This window comes from Nycticebus coucang, chromosome 21, assembly GCF_027406575.1.
Source record: "Nycticebus coucang isolate mNycCou1 chromosome 21, mNycCou1.pri, whole genome shotgun sequence".
NCBI lineage: Eukaryota > Metazoa > Chordata > Mammalia > Primates > Lorisidae > Nycticebus > Nycticebus coucang.
Window position 1 is genome coordinate 14845416 of NC_069800.1, and position 18962 is coordinate 14864377.

The 18962-nt window shown below is 49.2% G+C and overlaps 1 protein-coding gene across 13 annotated transcripts in view; it reads right to left on the bottom strand.

The window, feature by feature from the left end:
* RIN2 (Ras and Rab interactor 2) overlaps positions 1-18962 on the bottom strand; it is a 240440-nt gene that overhangs the window by 25190 nt on the left and 196288 nt on the right. For 12 of the 13 annotated variants that reach the window (XM_053574259.1, XM_053574257.1, XM_053574254.1 and 9 more), the window contains 5 exons: positions 18578-18770; positions 15148-15259; positions 10893-10965; positions 5337-5428; positions 1055-2167 (listed from right to left, as the gene is read on the bottom strand). In XM_053574259.1, coding sequence (XP_053430234.1) covers positions 1055-2167; positions 5337-5428; positions 10893-10965; positions 15148-15259; positions 18578-18770 — 1583 coding nt within the window. The remainder of the gene's footprint in view (positions 1-1054; positions 2168-5336; positions 5429-10892; positions 10966-15147; positions 15260-18577; positions 18771-18962) is intronic. The other variant, XM_053574263.1, reaches the window with a different exon arrangement.

The window sequence follows — 18962 nt, forward strand, 5'->3', positions numbered from 1 at the left end:
ATCATTTTTTTTTTTTTTTAGAGACAGAGTCTCACTTTGTTGCCCTCGGTATAGTGCCGTGGCGTCACAGCTCACAGCAACCTCCAGCTCTTGGGCTTAGGCGATTCTTTTGCCTCAGCCTCCAGAGTTGTTGGGACTACAGGCACCTGCCACAACGCCCGGCTATTTTTGTTGCAGTTGCCACTGCTGTTTTAGCTGGCCGGGGCCAGGTTCGAACACGCCACCCTCAGTATATGGGGTCGGCACCCTACCCACTGAGCCACAGGCGCCGCCACAAAATGAGATTATTTTTAAAAAGTATTCCCCCTCCACTTCAGAGAAAACACCTTTTGTGGGACCTTCAAACTATGCACACACACAAAACCCTGTTTTTTCCATTTCTTTTTTCTTTTTGCTCACTCCCAAACCGTCCCTCCTACTGAGATCTTCGGGATGAGAGGGCTATAGGGCAGTTACCTTTGCAGGAGAACAGGGATCCCAGGGGTCCCTAGATGCTGACTGGGCTCTCTCTGAGCTAGCCAGAGCTTCTCACACAGGTGTCCTCCAGATGGAAACTCGTCTTCTGCATACCTGATCTTTGCGCTTATCTGAACATATGCTAGACCTCACTAAAGTTTATTTCACAAACGAACACCCAGTGCCTCTCAGAATCAGCAAAAATGCCTTTGTGTGCGAGCACAGCCTGTAGAAAGGCGCTTACAGAAAGCCCTCAGCAGATGCCCCCCACACAGGGGCAACAGCAGGTGGCAACCCGGCCGGCTGGAATCCATCCCTGAGCAGAATCACTCTCCCCAAACATCTGCAAGTCTTCCAGGCAGCAGCTACTTTTTAAGAAACTGATTTTTCCATTCAGATCGGATCAGGGGGGTAGAGTTTGGTGTTGTTTTGAACTGCAGGCTAAACTGCATCCAAAATAACTAACACCGGCTGCACTGACCTTCAGCATTAAAACCACAAGAGAAGGAAAATACCCTTGTGGGTCCATCCGCAAAAAATCTACAAGCTTACAGTCGATTTTACATTTGGAGAAAAGAAAAGAAAAGCGGGCGCTTACCTATTTGGTCTTCAGGGATCAGCGACTCGATGGGAGGGTCCAGCTCGGAGCTCTGGGATAAATAGTTCTTGACCTGGGTCATGAACTGCCGGATGGTCTGCAGCAGGTCGGTGCTGGACACGTGGCAGTCCCTGTTTTCCTGCAGGAAGCTCACGTAGTCCTGCACCAGGCACCCGAAGTAGGTGCATTTGTCCCGGGACAGCTCGGCGATCCTGCGCACCATCCGCTTCTCCGGGGTCATGAAGGAGCTGAACACGCCACTGACCTTCTGCAGCTGGGACTTGACCAGCTTGGGCAGCACGAAGGAGCTGCTCCTCTTCTTTTTGGACTTGACCGGGGGCGCCATGGTCTCCTGGTCGCTGTCGCCCTCGTAGTCCTCCAGGCTGCTGTTGGTGTCCGCCTCGTAGCCGAGCAGGGGCATGCTGCGCTCGCACTCGAGCGAGTCGGAGGACGAGGTGGAGAGGCTCATGTCGCTCAGCCGCTGGCGGCCCCCATGGCGCGGGGGCCGTGAGTCAGCGCCGGGCGGCGGGGCGCTTGTGCAACCGCCCGGGGCGGCGGCGGGCGGGGCGGCACCTGCGCGGCCAGCTGCGCCCGGACGGCCGCCGGTCAAGGTCTTGGCGCCGCCCTCCGCCTCCAGAAAGGAAGCCTGCTTCTTGAGCCGGGGCGGAGGGACGGGAGCTGGTCTGGCTCCAGGCAGCGCTGCGTTCCCATGTTTGTTATGGTTCGCTGTTTCTGGCATGCCCGCCTGGGCTCCAGCCCCGGACAGCCCAGGGCTTGTGTGCGGACTATTAATAGCCGGGGGCGGGGGCCGGGGTGGGGGGGAGCGAGGCGGCTCGGTGCCATTCGCGTTGGGAGTCCTTGTGCTCGGCCGTTTCAGGCCTCCACCGAGGTCCTGGCTGTGCACTTTCAAGAAAAGGGGATTAATGAAACACAGGGCCCCGTTGGTCTGGCTGCACTCCAGCTCTGAGGGCATCCTGGTTTTGATAGAATGCACTCCATTTATAAGGCAGAGCTGGCGCAAGGAGGCAGGACAGACGCCGCCGTCTGAGGAGAGAGGGCTGTGGGGAGCTGGAGGGTTTGGGGGTTTGGTGTCAGCTGGGGAGCTCCAAAAATCTGAAAGTCATTATCAGTGAACACAAGAATGTAAATATAGCACACTCGGATCGTTCCTGCACAAGTTAAAAAACACTCACTGCATGACAGCCCGCACTTCCCCCCCCCCTTTTACTGCATTCCCTTACTGGAAAGGGCAGAAGGGCTGCCAGGGGGGGCGTCACCTTCAAAGCCCTGGAGAAATGGCTTGGCCAACATACAATTCCAGCCCACACTTTTCACAGGTTAAGTCAGAAGGAAGAAAAGAACTGGAATTGTTACAATATAAGCTCTACAAAGGCCATCGGGACTCCCTGAGTTGTCATGGTGTAAAGCAACGCCACCCTTCCCAGTCAACTTGTCCCGGGGACGGCCCCCACAGACTCAGGGGCCAGCCAATGCATCAGGACTTGAAGTTCCCCATTAATGGACAGGACCAGCAGCTGAGCCTGGGGAATGTTACACAATCTGCTTGGGATTTTACACATTCAGCATGAAAACCTCAAAGAGAAGGAAAATACCCTTGTGGGTCCATCAGCAAAAATCATGACACCAAACTTATGCAAATGCGGTACAGTTTCAGTCCTCTACCTTTGTGGTCGGCAGCCCATCCTTCCCAAATCCCACACCCTCCCTGCTGGCTGTGAGTGTGAAACTCTGCACAGATTGCTAACTGTCACTGTACAGTCTGTGCCTCCTCTTAGGGGGTGGGTCTCAGTTTTCCGTGCAAATGGAGGGAGGTAGTGGTGGTGATCAATGTTGTCCACCATCATTTCCACATGGCACAGGACAGTGTCTTCCCCCAGCAATGACCGGGTGCTTTAAATTCTTTCCTTTGGCTCCAGCATGGCTGCCCGTGGGAGGACCAAGGAGAGGCTTATGCATGGAGCCCTGGCCCGGCCTTGTCTGTGTGGTGACATCCTGACATTGGTCCCTGCCACCTGCTTTGTGAAGTCTTTCCTGCATCCCTCCGTCCCCTCCTCCTACTTCTGTGCTGTCCAACTCAGCAGCTACTTGAAATACACCTGGTGCTACTGAGAAACCAAATTTTAACTTCGGTTTAATGTCAATCAATTTAAATTTTAGAACTGCCGCTCATCTCAGTTACTGGAAAACGTTTAGATATGTGTGGAATGTGGGTGTGCAAATTTACCTTTTCAAAAGTGAATTTAATAAAATCTAAATACAGATCATGTATTTCTGATGAACACTCAGGGCCTGCATTGAGATGTGTCGTAAGTATAAAATACACACTGGATTTCAGACATACAGTATCACAAAAAGGATGAAAACTATTTCATTCATACTTAAATTTTTTTTATACTGATTACATATTGATATCATACTACTTTGAATATATTACATTCAATGAAATTAAGTATAAAAATTAAATGTATCATTTTATTTTTTTTAAGGTGGCTACTACAATATTTCAAATTGCACTCATTTTTCTATTGGCCAGCACAGCAGGTTTTAGAGGGACTATTCCCTTGGGTCTTGCTTAGACTTATGCTGTCACACCTGTCAGACTTTTTATAGGGCTTCATACACTTACTTCTTACATGTATACATCCCCCATGCAAATTACGAACCTTACCAGCAAGGGAATCTTACTAACCTATGAGTCCTTGGTGTGGGGCAATTGCTGGCCACACAGCAGACTCTTCGGAAATATTTGTTGGATGAACCAATAAATGAGCTACAGAATTTCAGAATTCGTGGTCTTTACCCAAAATGGATAATGGGCACATCCATAGTCACAAGTTGAATAGATTAATTAGACCTCATGTGCTTCTGATTAGCGGCCGCCAGAGCAAGCTATTTTCCCCTTCATCCTGGCATGGCACAAGAATTGTCCTCAACACCTTGGCCCTTCAGTGTCAGCACTGAGCTCACACTGCATACTGACCACTGAGCTGGAGCCATGGGGGCAAAGGTCAGCAGAGAGAGGCCTAGAAGCCAGTTGACAATATCGAGTTAACTTCAGGAAGTGTTTTAATCTCTCTCAAAGATGTGCAGAACTTAGTTGTAAGAGAAGGTACAACCTTTCAGTGGGGATAGTTCTATAGCCCTAAGAGTTTTGCCATGATTCTCTTTCCCAATCCTCTTACCCAGCTGCCCATCAGAAAGGCCTTTAGCACATGGGGCAATCTTTTTGAAGCAATCTAAGTTTCAGAAGCGAATTCAAAGCTTCTGTCAAGCTTCTTTAAGAATTAGGGAGGCCTCTGGTTTAAAGCGAGTTCTATCAGTTAAAAGAAAAATATGCCGACATAGGAACCCCTGCATTTTTTATTTTCTGGGTAAAGTATCATAGTTTCTTAGGTTTTAGAAATCTTGGCATTTGTGCTTCAAAGTCTCAAACTTCCATTCAAATACCGTGCAGTCTGCTTGTTAATATTTAAAGAGTGAAGCTCCCAAATCTGAAGAGAATTTCACCTTTCAATCAAGGAGGAAATTTTTAGTTTTTTACAAAAGTTAAACCCTGGATTCCCCAGGGTAAGAAGAAGTTAAACTAGGTAAGTCATATGTCTCGGTCCACTGGCGACCATGGTCTAGTTGAACTGTGGGGACTTAGGGAGCATTGGCAGGTGGGCAGGAGGAGGACCCAAGGGCCAGCTGCCAGAGCAAGGATCCAGGGTGGAGTGGAGACGTGGCCCAGAACAGCAGGACGGGAATTGAACAACAAGAGAGGAAGTGAGACAGATGTTACCCTAGGTGCCGCATTGTCAAATTCCTCAAAGCACAGAAGTGCCATCAATGCCCATGTGACCTTCAAAGATAAAACTCTGGCCCATGGGACACACCACCCTGGATGTCCCTCTCTGTCAAGCACGCCTTTCCCCAGCAGGATGCCACAGAGGGGGAGACATGGACACGTTACAGATGCTTTCAGCAGGACGTCAGCATTTGGGTGGCTCAAACTCATTGTATGAGAAAGTGGGGAGCTTAGGGGGTTACCCAGGCAAACCAGTCCCGGGCTCTTTGAGAACTGGCTGAACATTTGACTTGGACAAAGAATCTTAGGAGGAGTGATTCAGGGACCTCAGGGACCTGAAGACCAGTTTTGCCAGAAGATGGGAATTATTTTTGACCACTGGTGTGTTTGGCAATGTGACCTCAGCCAGCCCAACACTGACTCTGCTCCAAGGATTCACTTTTAGATAGACCCAGGCATGGGGCCTCCACTTACTTAGTCCCAGCTGGGCCAGTTCTTCAAGCTTAGCCTCAGTCTTGGCTGTTGAAATGGCATAAGGCAACTTCAAGGTAAACGGCAGAACATCCCTGATTTTTCAGAAAAAGAAAGAATCTTTGTAATTACGTGTCTGGTTTCCATGTTCTGCATTCATTTTCATTCTTGAGAATTTTGGCTTAAGTTGTTGAAAATGTCCTAAGTAGACACCATACCATACCCAGCCAGGACTTACCTTTATTGTATAGGACCTTTGGTTAGGGAGGACCAAATTTCCCTGCCAGGTAGCTAAGAGGTATGTAGAGTTAATGTCAGGCTTGGACTATGTTGGTAGATCTATCATATGTGTAAAACAATGAAGCCCATTTGAACGCTGGGCTCCACGTCCCCAAGCAGGAATGTGGAATCCTAAACCAAGAGCAGCCCATGGCCTTACACACAGCCGGTTGTCAACAAGTATCTGTTCCTTCACTTGTGACATATTCCAGCTAGAGGCCATACATCCTCCTTTGTGTGCTGAAGTCCAAACTCCCCCTGTGTTTGAAGACTGGGCTTCTCTAGCTTTGGAGTGCACGGGAGTCCCTGGGGTCTCCTTGTGAAGCACACCCGGACTCAGGCAGCCTGGGTGGGCTGAGGTGGCAGTTCTGCCAAGCTCCTGGGTAATGCTGATGCAGCTGCCCCTGCGGCAGGCTTTGAATAGGAAGGTGAGTCTAAGGCACTTCATGCCAACAGCCCCCGTGCCCAAGCAGCACAGCACCATGTGCGGTCAGGCACAGCGGGGACAGGCCCAACAGAAAGGAGGCAAGCGGGCTCAGGTCCTGCCACAGCCAGGGTAGAAAGTCATCACAGGCAGGTGCCAGGGTCCATGACTCACTTCCTCAGAAAGGGCAAAGGCGGACTTAACAAACACCTGCTCACATTCTCATGTAAGGGCCAGGACCGTGCGGTGAGCCCTGATGAAGTCCTGTGGGGCTAAGCACGAGACCTTCCCTGACAGAGACACAGAGAAAGTGTATTTTGAATGAATACTCAATGACAATGGTGAATTACTCAAAAAGGAGCTATTTTTTTCAGTGGGGAATCTTACAAAGAAAGAATCATTCATTTATTCAATAAATGTCTGTGATCATTGTCCCAGCTCCAGGGGCTGAGACAAAACAGACAGAAGTCTCTGCTTGTGTGGGGCTCCCCTCCAATGGACAGTAAACAGCAGGCAATTTTCAGAGCATACAAGAAGGGGGCGCATGACAGGAGTGACAGTAAAAGAAGGAAAGGGAATAAAGATTGTTCTAGTGTGAGGGTGGGCCAGACAGGGCCTCATGAGCAGGTGGGGTTTGACTGAAGGTCTAGTGGTGGCCAGGGAGTAAACCATGAGGGGAAGAACATCCCAGGCAGCACAGCATCATGTGCAAAGGGCCTGCAGTGGGTGAGGGTCTAGCATGTGTGAAGAGCAGCAAGGAGGCCATTATGGCTGGGGTGGAGTTAGGAACAAAACTTGGATCTTCTGCCTGTATTTTGTCATCACAAGATGTCCTGAAAATTTCCACCGAAGAGAATAACTTTGGCAAACAACCTGCTGTTTACAGTAAGGTTGGGCAACGTTCTAGGCTGAAACAGATTAAATCTGGATGACTAGACAATTTGGGAACCCCTGAAGCTGTTGACAATGAATAACACTTTAGTAAAGTCAATGAAAAGAACACAACAAGAATGTTTGGACACTTGCAACTGTCACAAAAGCTCTACTGTGCTGCTTGTGTCCAGGCAGGAGGCTGCTTTTCCCTAGAGTATCAATCCCAAGTCTCCTGATTCTGTAAGACCCTTCCACCATCCCCAGATGTTAAGAGCATCTGCCCTTTGCTTGTTTACTTGTGTCTGTTTGAGAGGAGGCAATGGAGCTGCGGGAATGACAGTGTTTGTCATAGCTGCAGCCTGACCTGGTGGGGCCAGAAACCCAGATTATAATCTGAAATGAAGATTAATGGGAACCATCACCGTGTAACACTAAAGCAGCTTATAAATATATGTTTGTGTGGCTGGACCAACATAATTAAAACCTACTTTCTTTAGACAAGTTGGGGGGAAAAGCCACATACAACAAAACCAACCTGTGTTTATTTTAAGCTTTTACCTTGCTCAACGCAGTACCTGGATCTTAAGACATCCCATGACTGGTTTAGGATTTTCTTAATGATATACAACAGAAAGCCACACCGGTCATTTGTTAATGGATGGTTTTAGGCTTTGATCTACTGAAAAATTAGACGTTGTACAGGAGTCCTCTCCCAGTGTACCAGTCAGGGCACATCATACACACACACATACACACGGACACAGAAAGGGGCCCCGATTCTAAAGCCATCATCGGAGATATGTTTCACCCAGGAATTTGCATACATGCACAACCCGGTTTTATCCTCACTTCACTCTGTAAGTAAAGGGGTGGGGAATCACATTGTTGAGCAACTACTATTGCATTGCACTCATGCGGAGCCCAAATTCAGCCTTGGGAGGAAGTCAGCATGCTCCAGTTCTACAGATCAGGAGCTTGTGATGACACAGACAGGTAGGTTCCTGGCGCAGCCTCACAGAGCTGACGGGGGCAAAGCGGGGAGTTGGAAGTCAGATATGTCAGACCACAGACTCTGTGCAGCTGTACAGGGTGGAGGGAAAATACGGGCTTTGGCATCGAGGCAGGCCTGGGTTCAAATCCCCTACCTGCTACCTGCCAAGGAATGGTTACGGGCAAGTGCCTCCCTCTCTCCCCCTCTTTCTGATCCTGACCGAAAGGGGTGCCATGAGGATTAGACATGATGTATGTACGGTGCCTGGCATGGCACCTCTAGGCCCCTCAATGTAGTATGTCCTCTATCCCCTTGAAAGGCGGAGTGAAGTCCAGGGACCAGCAGCTCCGACCTCATCACCTGGGAGTATGTTGGAAATGCGGAATCTCGGGCACCGGCCCAGAACCACTGAATCGATTCTGCATTTCAACAAGATCCCAAGTGATTCCAGTGCACATGGAAGTGTGAAAGACAGGTCTTGGTACCATCCTGGTTATACCAAACCTACCGAGAGCTACCAGGCATTGGTGATGAAGATCAGAAGTCATTATTTGTATTTCAAATGTGCATTCCTTTTCCTTTTCTTGTGTGTGTGTGTGTATTTTTTTAGACAGGGCTAGCTCTGTCTCCCAGGCTAGAGTGCAATGGTGTCATCACCACCGCCTCCTGTAGCCTCAGATGCCTAGGCTAAAGTGATCCTCCTCCATCAGCCTCCTGAATACTGGGACTACAGGTGCACACTATCACACCTGGCTAATTTTTCTATTTTTAGGAGAGATGGAGTCTCGTTCTTCCTGCGATTGGTCTTGAATTCCTGGCCACGAGTGATCCTCCCTCTTGGCCTCCCAAAGTGCTAGGAATACAGGGCGGCGCCCGGCCCTCACCACGCTCCTCATCAAGCCTTCCTGATGTAGCATGCCCTGTGCTCACTGAACGATGAGTTCTCTTGTCTATAGAACAGAATTCTGTGTGAAATGCCAGAGCTGATAATCCAATCACTTCCTCTATTTGACCATGCTTACATTCTAATACTATGCAACCAACTAACATATTTCACACATATTTTGGTAAGACTGGGTCCCATCAACTACAAACTACCAAGAACATAGGTGACAGGCTAAACAGAGAAATAAAAACATGAAGTACTTTTGCATTTTGGTAGAAAATAAATGGGAAATTAACCTTGAGCATCCCTTGTCACCAAATGTGGATGCTGAGATTTTTCTGAGCACCTTATACTAGGTCTCACTGTGTTGCTGATGAGACGTTCATAGACTTTACCTCCTTTAATCATCCAACAGCAGCTGTTCCAGTCTCTTATGAGCACTGATGGTATCTTTTCTGTGCTGTTGCAGATATTGCTTTGGGGTGTAATGATCATTCTAGACAATAGCACAATTGCCAACGGGCAAACTGTGAAGGGTAAACATCAGCCAACGTCACCTCTGCCCAGTGTGCAGCATTGAGACTGCTCCTCAACACGGCTGGTTCTAGACCAGACTGGGTGTGGTTCCCTGGGATGTGAGTGTGAGTGTGACTGTGTGTGTGTGTGAGACTGTGTGTAAAGGTGAGTGTGTGACTGTGTGTGAGAGTGTGAGTGTATGAGTGCATGTGTGAGTGTATGTGAGTGTGTGAAAGTATATGAGTGTGAGAGTGTTGTGTGTGTGAGTGCATGTGTCAGTGTGTGCGTGTGAGTGTATGTGTGTGTGAGAGCGTGAGTGTGTGACTGCATGTGTGTGAGTGCATGTGTGTATGTGAGTGTGAGAGCATGTGTGAGTTGAGTGTGAGTGCATGTGTGTGAATGTGAGAGTATGTGAGTGTAAGTGTGTGTGTGTGTGTGTGTGTGTCAGGGGCTGTCCTTGTACATCAGCCTCCTCAGTTTGGGTAAGACCTTTCCTCACATGGCCCCGAGGGTTCCTGCCCACACCCTGGCAGGCAGGTGCATCCCGTCCGAGTGCTCAGGGGCACTAACTCCATTCTAGGTAATGGCCTCCCTCTCTTCCTGCTGGTGAGCTGTCCTGACTCCCCCCTCTGGAAGTGTGTCTCTTTCCTTAGACCCTTCATTGTGTGCTTGGTCTAGACCAGAGACCTCTGGGGGTAAGGAGCTTGGCGCTTGCTCCCCGGTAGGCCTACTTGGCAGGCCCAAGAAACATCTAACTGCATCTTTGAGAAATGACCTAATCCTTACATTAAAATAAAATAAAACCAAACCCCAATAAACTCCTTAGCCTAAATGTGTGACAGCTGGGAGACGTGATCTTAGTAAACACCACCAGTGACACATTTCTCAGTCTCTGCTGTACTGGCTGCGATGGAAAGAGAAGAAGAGAAGGACAGAGGGAGCTCGGCCCCGTCGGAGGGGGTGAGGACGACTTCCGCAGAAAACAAGAGAGATTTTTAAAAATTTAAAATTTTAAAAAGAGAAGCCCTTTCACAACTCACACACTCTTGACACTGATTTGGGGCTTCACGCAGACTAAAACAGTGGCTCTGGTGGTGAAAGTTACGTGACCAGCCAGCTGGCCCGTGGGACAGCAGTGCAAGATTTATGGGCTGGTTTAAAGAACTCACCGTTGTAGAACGAACTCCATCCCTTGAAGAGTTTCTAGAAACATTATAATGAACCTTTAAATGTTACAGGTGTTCACCACTGGTCCCTTTCTCTGTGTGCACGGAAGTGCAGTGTTCACTCCTGTGTGTGTGTGTGTGTGGTTATGTGCGTTTCCTGCTTGATGGATTTAGCTGAAAGGATCCTTGGGAGCAGTTTGAAGAAGTAATCATATTAATGAGAATTGACATCAGGAGTGGCTGGGTAGTTGTTTCCATCTTAAGCCTGGCATGTGGGCCTTGGTGAGCATGTTATCTGAGCAGCCAATCCCTCCACCCACATCGGATAGGTGGCCCGCCTCCCACATCCCTCGAGGAACATCTGCCTAGCTCCATCACACATGCCACACAGGCGCCTGGATCCTAAGCCATGAGGAAGTCTTACCTGCTGATGCAGTAGAAAGCAATGAGCCGGAATAAATCCGCAAAACTGATTCCTGAGCCTTCCAGGGAAAAGGCTGGAAAAGAGAGATTTCAGAAAGCAGCTGAGTCTCCAGGCCCAGCCGGGACTGTCACACACTACCGTGTGGCTTATCAGAGCCAGCTGTGCCCACCGTAAACAGCCACTCGGCCTGAATGGTCACTGGTCACTGCTTGACTCACGCCAAGCACATGTTCCAGTGCTTAGTAAACAGACCAGGGCAGACTCCAGTTGCACAACGGCTGCTTTCTCTTTTTTGTTCCCCTAGTTCAGAGCACACAGTTGTGCATGGAGCAAGGGGCCAGTCTGTGTGGAGTGAGAGGCTATTGGCACACAACAGGGTCTGGGGAGCACCCAGACCCTCTCTGGCCCCGGGTCCCTCAGACCCCCTAGGACATGGACTTGCTGAGTCACACTCCTTTTTTACCAAAATAGGGAACCTCTGCTAAAGGCACAGGGCAGGAGGGTTGCAAAACTGGGAGGATACGAGGAGGTACCCACCGGCAGCTTTCGGTGGAATTTGGTATGGAAGATCCGAAAGCTCACTCCTTGAGTGTCACTCCCCATCCACCCCTACCCCAGTGTCCTAGTGGAGAAGACCCCTTCTCCAAGACAGGGTGGCAGGTTGTACCTCTTCCAAAAGGTGGAGCAGAGAGTGATTGGATTTCAAATACTCATGAACTTGCCAAGCATCCTCTGGCCACTTCAGCTGAACTTTTACCCACACTGGTCCTTATCTAAAACATCCCAAATAACCTCAGTTTTAGGAAGATTTCCTCAATCAGCTGCATTTTCTTCTCATTTTTTTTTTTCTTTGAGACAGAGTTTTTTTTTTTTTTTTGTAGAGACAGAGTTTCACTTTATAGCCCTCGGGTAGAGTGCCGTGGCGTCACACAGCTCACAGCAACCTCCAACTCCTGGGCTTAGGCGATTCTCCTGCCTCAGCCTCCCGAGTAGCTGGGACTACAGGTGCCCGCCACAACGCCCGGCTATTTTTTTGTTGCAGTTTGGCCGGGGCCGGGTTTGAACCCGCCACCCTCGGTATATGGGGCCGGTGCCCTGCTCACTGAGCCACAGGCGCCGCCCAAGACAGAGTTTTACTTTGTCCCCCTCGGTAGAATGCCGTGGTGCAACAGCTCACAGCAACCTCAAACTCTTGGGCTCAAACAATTCTCTTGCCTCAGTCTCCCAAGTAGCTGGGACTGCAGGTGCCTGCCAAAATTCCTGGCTATGTTTAGACGAGGTCTCACTCTGGCTCAGGCAAGTCTCAAATTCATGAGCTCAGGCAAATCCACTCACCTCGGCCTCCCAGAGTCTTTGGATGACAGGTGGGAGGCACAATGCCCAGCCTTTTCTTCCTTTCTAAATACTCTGTTCTCTCAATTATTTTGCTTGTTTGCTATTTTGTATGATTTTATTTATTATTTCTCTAGCATACCCAAACACACCCATACCTCTGTGCACATACATCATAAATACACGCACATATGCACAAATCCCACAATTTATCAAGTTATGTAGGGGGAACTGATGTGGGGCAGGTTAACTTCTCTGAGCCTCAGTCTTCTCATCTGTAAAGTGGACTATGCATTACCAGTGCTCTCCTTCTCTCCCAGGGTGGTAGGGGTTGGGAACTGAAATTTTAGAAAACGAAATAATTTACAGGAAAGCACTATATACAAACACGAGGTGGTGTCCAGAAATTACAGCAAAATACCTACTTTTTTTTTTTTTAAGAAGAAGAGCCACGGTCTTGCTCTGTTGCCCAGGTTTGACTGCAGTGGTGTCATCATAGCTCACTGTAACCTCTTAACTCCTGGGCTCGAGTAATCCTCAACCTCAGCCTCTTGAGTAGCTGGGACTACAGGCATGTACTACCACGACCAGCTAATTTATTCAGTTTTTGAAGAAACAAGGTCTCGCTATGTTGTCCAGGCTGGTCTCAAACTCTTGGCTGCAAGCATTCCTCCTACCTTGGCCTCTCAAAGTGCTGAGATTACAGGCATGAGCCACAGCAACAAGCCTTTGCATGTTTTTTACAGAAAGTCTTTGTTCCATCCCAGTTTGTAAAGAACACAGGCCCTGGCCAGGAAGGGGCTATTCCAGTGGGACCCAGGCCTGTGGTAACCAGTTATGATCATCACTTTCAACCACTTGAACCACAGGAACCTGGATGAATAACAAGGAAGCTTTCACAGACATTGCCTGTGCTTGTAGAAGAAGGAAAGAGGTGGCTTCCACTAGTACAACTGGTGTACGTTGGATGTTAGGGAGGATTTAAAAACCAGTTAGAACAGTGGCCTCTTGGTTCACAGATGTTCAAAAGCCAACTCTGAATCATGTAATTCGCTTAATACAAATCCATTCCTTACTCACTTAATATGAATTCATAACCTTTAAAACAGTGGGTTTGGGGTGGTGCCTGTGGCTCAGTCAGTAGGGCGCTGGCCCCATATACCAAGGGTGGCGGGTTCAAGCCCAGCCCCGGCCAAACTGCAACCAAAAAATAGCCGGGTGTTGTGGCAGGCGCCTGTAGTCCCAGCTGCTCGGGAGGCTGAGGCAGGAGAATCGCCTAAGCCCAGGAGTTGGAGGTTGCTGTGAGCTGTGTGATGCCACGGCACTCTACCGAGGGCCATAAAGTGAGACTCTGTCTCTACAAAAAAAAAAAACAAAAAAACAGTGGGTCTGAAACGTGCCTCTGATCACCTTCTAATGTATTGGCAGTATTTGCCAGGTTGCACCCAATCATGCCCCTTTCAGGTGTTTCCCTGGCTTTCGTGACCTTGTGAGATCCAGATTCACAGCTGAGCTGGAGGCAGATCCTGTTCAGGCTGGCGGTTTGCTTCTGCCGGAGTGTCTCCTCCACAGATTATTGTACCCTCAATGAATCCCCAACAATAAAAAAGAAAAAAAAAAGTCATCTGGCTCAGCAAGACGGTGCCCTCCAGGCGGAGTATAATCTCATCTCTTCCCTTCTATGGATCTCCACATCTTTGGTTTCTTTTATTACTTTTTTTTAACTTTTATTTATTTTTTTAAATTTCAGATTAATATGAGGGCACAAGCCATTATGTTATATAATTTACATATGAAAGGCTAAGGTCAGAGTTGTAGTTGTGTTCTGCACCCAGGGAATGTGCCATATATCCATGCATTGTCCCACTGAACCCCTTTTTGAATTTAATTGGGAATTTTCTCTCGTGTGGATCTATGATTGTTAATCTCCTAGTTTCAAACTGTCACTGAGTGCATGTGATGCTTTGGTTTTCTTTAAATGCAGGAAACTGAGGTGATTATGGGGAAATCAAGAAGCAAGTGAGAATCCTGCCTCGGCCGTGTCCCCCACCTGCCTCTCCTGGCTTTCACCCCCACCTCGCTACCCAGACTCCAGCGAAGCTTCCTTCCCCTTGGTGTGCAGGTCCATCTTCTGATCCTTTCAGAGAGGCTGGCAGAACATCAGAACTGTGTGTTCCCTTTTTTTTATTTAAAACTTGGCCTCCAACACCTTGGATTTCCAATGACCAAAAAGTGGACTGCAACCACAGAATGGCAGAAAGGAAACCAAGGCCACTGAGCACCACCCTCCCTGGATTGGCCTCTGATTGGCTGGATTCCATAGCACCACCCTCCCCAACTGCACCTCTGATTGGCTGGATTCCACAGCACCACCCTCCCTGGATTGGCCTCTGATTGGCTGGATTCCATAGCACCACCCTCCCCAACTGCACCTCTGATTGGCTGGATTCCACAGCACCACCCTCCCTGGATTGAGCCTCTGATTGGCTGGATTTCATAGAAGACCGAAATCTGAAGGGAAAAAGTCTGCACAAGGATGATTTGTTCACAAAGATGTACAGGCACAAGCTTTAGCATTAGATCCTGGAGGGCATGCTCCCTAAAGACGTCCCTACAGCGTAGTCATCACCAAACCTGGAAGCCAAATCCATGCTGTGCTCAGCTGGAAAGGGGTGTGGGGTAGAACCAACCTCTCTTAGGCCCCTACCATATACCAAGCATGCTTAATTGACCTGTTAGCTCAGAGGTTACCATCACCCCATTATACAGAGGAGAAAACTGCCTAGTCACCTGCCTAGTCATTCAGTGCTAGGATGCAGACCCTTGCATGTCCGTCCCAAAGCCCAGGCTTCTTCCACTTTCACTCTCAAGAGCCCCCAGACCCTCGCTTTACCCAGAACTTAACCATCCCATGGCCACTTACTGTATGCACTTTCCTTTATGGCAAATTCCTTGAGTGAGGTTCCAAATTCTTGGGGCAGGCGAAGGGAGAGGACTTTCTTCTGCATTTTGGTGGATTTATGAACCAGGAAGAGCTAGTGGAGGGAAAAGAAATTCAAGGTAAGGAAATGTCTAGAAGGTTGGAACCTGAACACATGATTTCCTTCATACCCTCTTTCTAGTTGAAGTGCAGGGCTCAGTCCAGGAGACTCTACTGCCAGAGAAAGGGGTGCTCAGAGAGCACACTGCAGACACCTGGCTTTGATAACTGGCTTCAAAAGAATCCTGCTCTCCCTTTGACAGAACCTTCTCCCCAAGGCTAAGAACTCCTCCAGTCAGCATCAGCATTTTCAGTTTTACTGCTGGAATTACATATTCTCCAGCCCCCGTCTATCTGGGCATCTCAGCGGATGAAACCTGACTTCCAAACACAGGCTACATGGCTGAACCACGGGTGGTGACAAGGGAGCTTATTGGCTAGTTTGGATCAAAGGAGTATTCAGAATAGGAATTTGAATTTGATGCCAATAGTGAAAAAGCAGGAGTTGTGGTCGTGTTGGTTTCCACATTAAAATCTGAATTTCTAGCTTCTCTTGGAAAAAGATGATATAGCAAGACAGGCTTGGTGGCAACAGTTGGCTGGAACTGCAAACTAGCTGCTCCATTTGGGAGGTGGGTGGATGTGTTCTGAGGGTCACTCCAGACAGTGCTGACCATTTACTTCTGACTCGATGTTCCACCAGTTCTTTTCAGATCCGAATACTGTCTTCAGACATGTGCATTAAACAATCACAGCTCCTAGTGCTGTTGACCTCAGGACACCACCTCCGGCTGCTGTCAAGGCCAGTCTGCCGTGTGTCACTGTGCAGGCCACGCACTGCACAACTGTGGGAGACACATCTGCCCAGCTGCAAACTGAACGGCATTCCCTGGAGTGTGCAGTGTGGCTGAGGCCTGGTTCCCTTCTGGGGCACATGGATACTCTCCACGGATCCTAACCTGTTCCATTTCTCAACCTACTTCTCTTTCCTCTACCCTTGGACACCTACCCTGCACCCCTTGAGTCCCCTACCTTTCTACACATTTTTCCCATCTAATCTTCACTCTTCTCCTATGTCCAGTTAATAGCTCCTAAGATAACTTGTTTGAGGTACGGGGGGGGGGCATGTATAGGAATGGGGTGTCTTGTGAGGACTGAGACAGGAAGATTTTTAAGATCATCCACTAGCAGAGCTGGGGCTCAGTGTCTCGAGGACACCCTAAAATGGAAGCAGCTGTTTCTTAAGTAGCATCCTGGTGGGTAAGAGGCCCCAGCACTGCTGGCTGGTGGAGAGGAACTATTCCTCCATCTTGCAGGCAGGGATCTACCTGAGCCTGGGGCTTGAGGAAAGTCCCCCCGTGGGCCTTATTTCCTGGAGGACTGCAGCTTTCCAACAGGTTGGGCGAGGCCCCGCCTGCAGATCAAATTCATGCAGCTATCTGTTTTTGTAAGAAAAGTTGTATTGAAACACAGCCACGCCTTCCGTGCTGTTTACATGGTGCCCATGGCTGCTGTGGCATGGTGATGGCAGAGTTGGGTAGGCGTGACGAAGACTATAGGACCTGCAAAGGTGGAACTATTTACACTCTGGCCCTTTGTAGAAACTGTTTGAAGCCCCCGTCTTAGGAGGTAGATTAATGAAGGATGGCACCCCATAGGGCAGTGGTTCTCAACTTGTGGGTCACAACCCCTTTGTAACAATGAAAATACATCCTGCATATCAGATATTTACATACGATTCATAACCGTAGCAAAATTACAATTATGCAGTAGCAATGAAAATAATTTTACAGTTGGGGGTCACCACGACATGAGGAACTGTATTAAAGGGTCGCAGCATTAGGAAGGTCGAGAATCACTGCCATAAGGCAAAGTCCAAAGTCGCTTGCACCACCAACGCCAGTCTCTCAAGTCCTCCCCCCTCACATGCTGTCAGCCCCCTGGCCCTCCCTCTCTAGTCATTCTTGCGTCTCCTGTCCTTGCCCAGTCCCAGCCTGCCTGGGCTCCTCACCAGGCCCATCCAGGGACTGGGCAGGAGGAGAGCGCAGGCCGCCTGGCTCGTCTCCCCAGCAGGTCTTGGCAGTGGACACGCCCTGTCTTCCCTGGGCAGCTGGCAGGGAAGGGACCCAGTGCCTAGCAATGTGAACTTCTCCCTTCACAGTTTTTTGCAGAAATGCATAGACGGACATCTCGGCTGGCAGAAAGTGAGACGTCCTCATCACACAACAACACCACAGGCCGCAGCCCATGTGCTGGCCAAGGAGTACTCTGCAGAGGTGACCGAGCATGGCACCACGGTACCTCGTCACCCGGCCCTCATCCCTACCCAGGTCTTAGTTTCTTGTCAAACAAGAAATAATAAAGACTCACTTACATGCAAAAAAAAAAAAAAAAAAGTTGAACTGACAGGTTCTGGCTGCTAGGAAATGGTTACAACATTGCTCAGCCAGCTGCTGATGACATTTTCTCCTTGCCTCTCTTTCAATTTCTGAGTTTCTATGTTTTGTCACACGTTCTGTCTTATGTAATCTGTGATTTACTGCGTTTATCTTTTGTCTAGCAGTAGACATTATACACAAGTGCTGTCCAGTAGAACTTTCTGCAACAATGGAAATAAATGGTCCACACTCTGCCATCCAGTGCAGTGGCCACGCATGGCTGGGGGATACTTAAAATGCACTAGGGCAACCAAGGAACTGAACTTCTGATTTTATTTACTTTAATTCATGAAAATCTAAAGAGCCGGATGGGGCAAGAAGCTACCACATTGGACAGCACAGGACATACTGATCACTAAATAGCATCTTTCTCAGGCACTTCTGTAAGTCATAGAGTGGTCTCAGTGAGACAGGAAATAGCTGAAGAAACCAAATTGGATTTTGAGCCCTGTGGAAAGCCACTGACTGAGAAAGCCCAAGAAAAAGAGGATTGCTTCAGTGGCTGGACAGATAAGCCTGAGGATGCAGACCTTCAGAAGGCTGGGTTCCCAGGCTCAGAACAGAAGGGAAGCAGCAGCCGCCCCTGCGGACCCAGAACCAGGCTCATGCCCAGTGCCCAGGCACGAGAGGTCAGGCCCAGGTCCCTACCAGGGGCTCCTACGCATTACCTGACACCAGCGACCCTGCTGAGTCCTGCCCCCCAAACCCCCCATGCTACCCAAGCAGATGAGGACAGAAAGACCATCGTGAGGACTCCATTCCTGGGAGCTGGCTCCATAGTTTCCAGAATTTCCCTGCATTGTAACCCAGCTACACACTGGGAACTGGGCCCTGCAAGTTGGAACGAACTTTCTGAAAATAACTTCAAGTATTTGTCTTTAAGGCAGCAGCGGCCCTGGCTGCCTCAACCTGTTTCCAGAGGCTCTGAGTCTTACCCCGGGAGGCTGGGGCTGCAGGACCTCCGCTGCCTCCTCCTCGCTCAGACCCAGCTGCAGCCAGACAGGGTGGGTGTGAAGGAGCCGGTCCAGGACGCTGAGCCTGCTGGAGAGGCTATCATAGCCAGAGTCCCGGGGACAGAGCTTCCCGTCCTCATCCTCAGAACAGCCGCTGTCGTTGTGTCTGACCATGCTAGGAGACAGAGGACGATGAGGGAAGAGTCAGATGCCTGCAGCACAATTCCCCCAATGATGAGACCACCCTTGCAAACCCCCAGGCCAGGCCTGTCACGGCACGTGCACCGTTCTGCGGCTCCACCTGCTTATCCTCCTCTCCAGACCGGGAGCTTTCTGAGGGCGGACACCAGGTTGTATTTTTCACTCT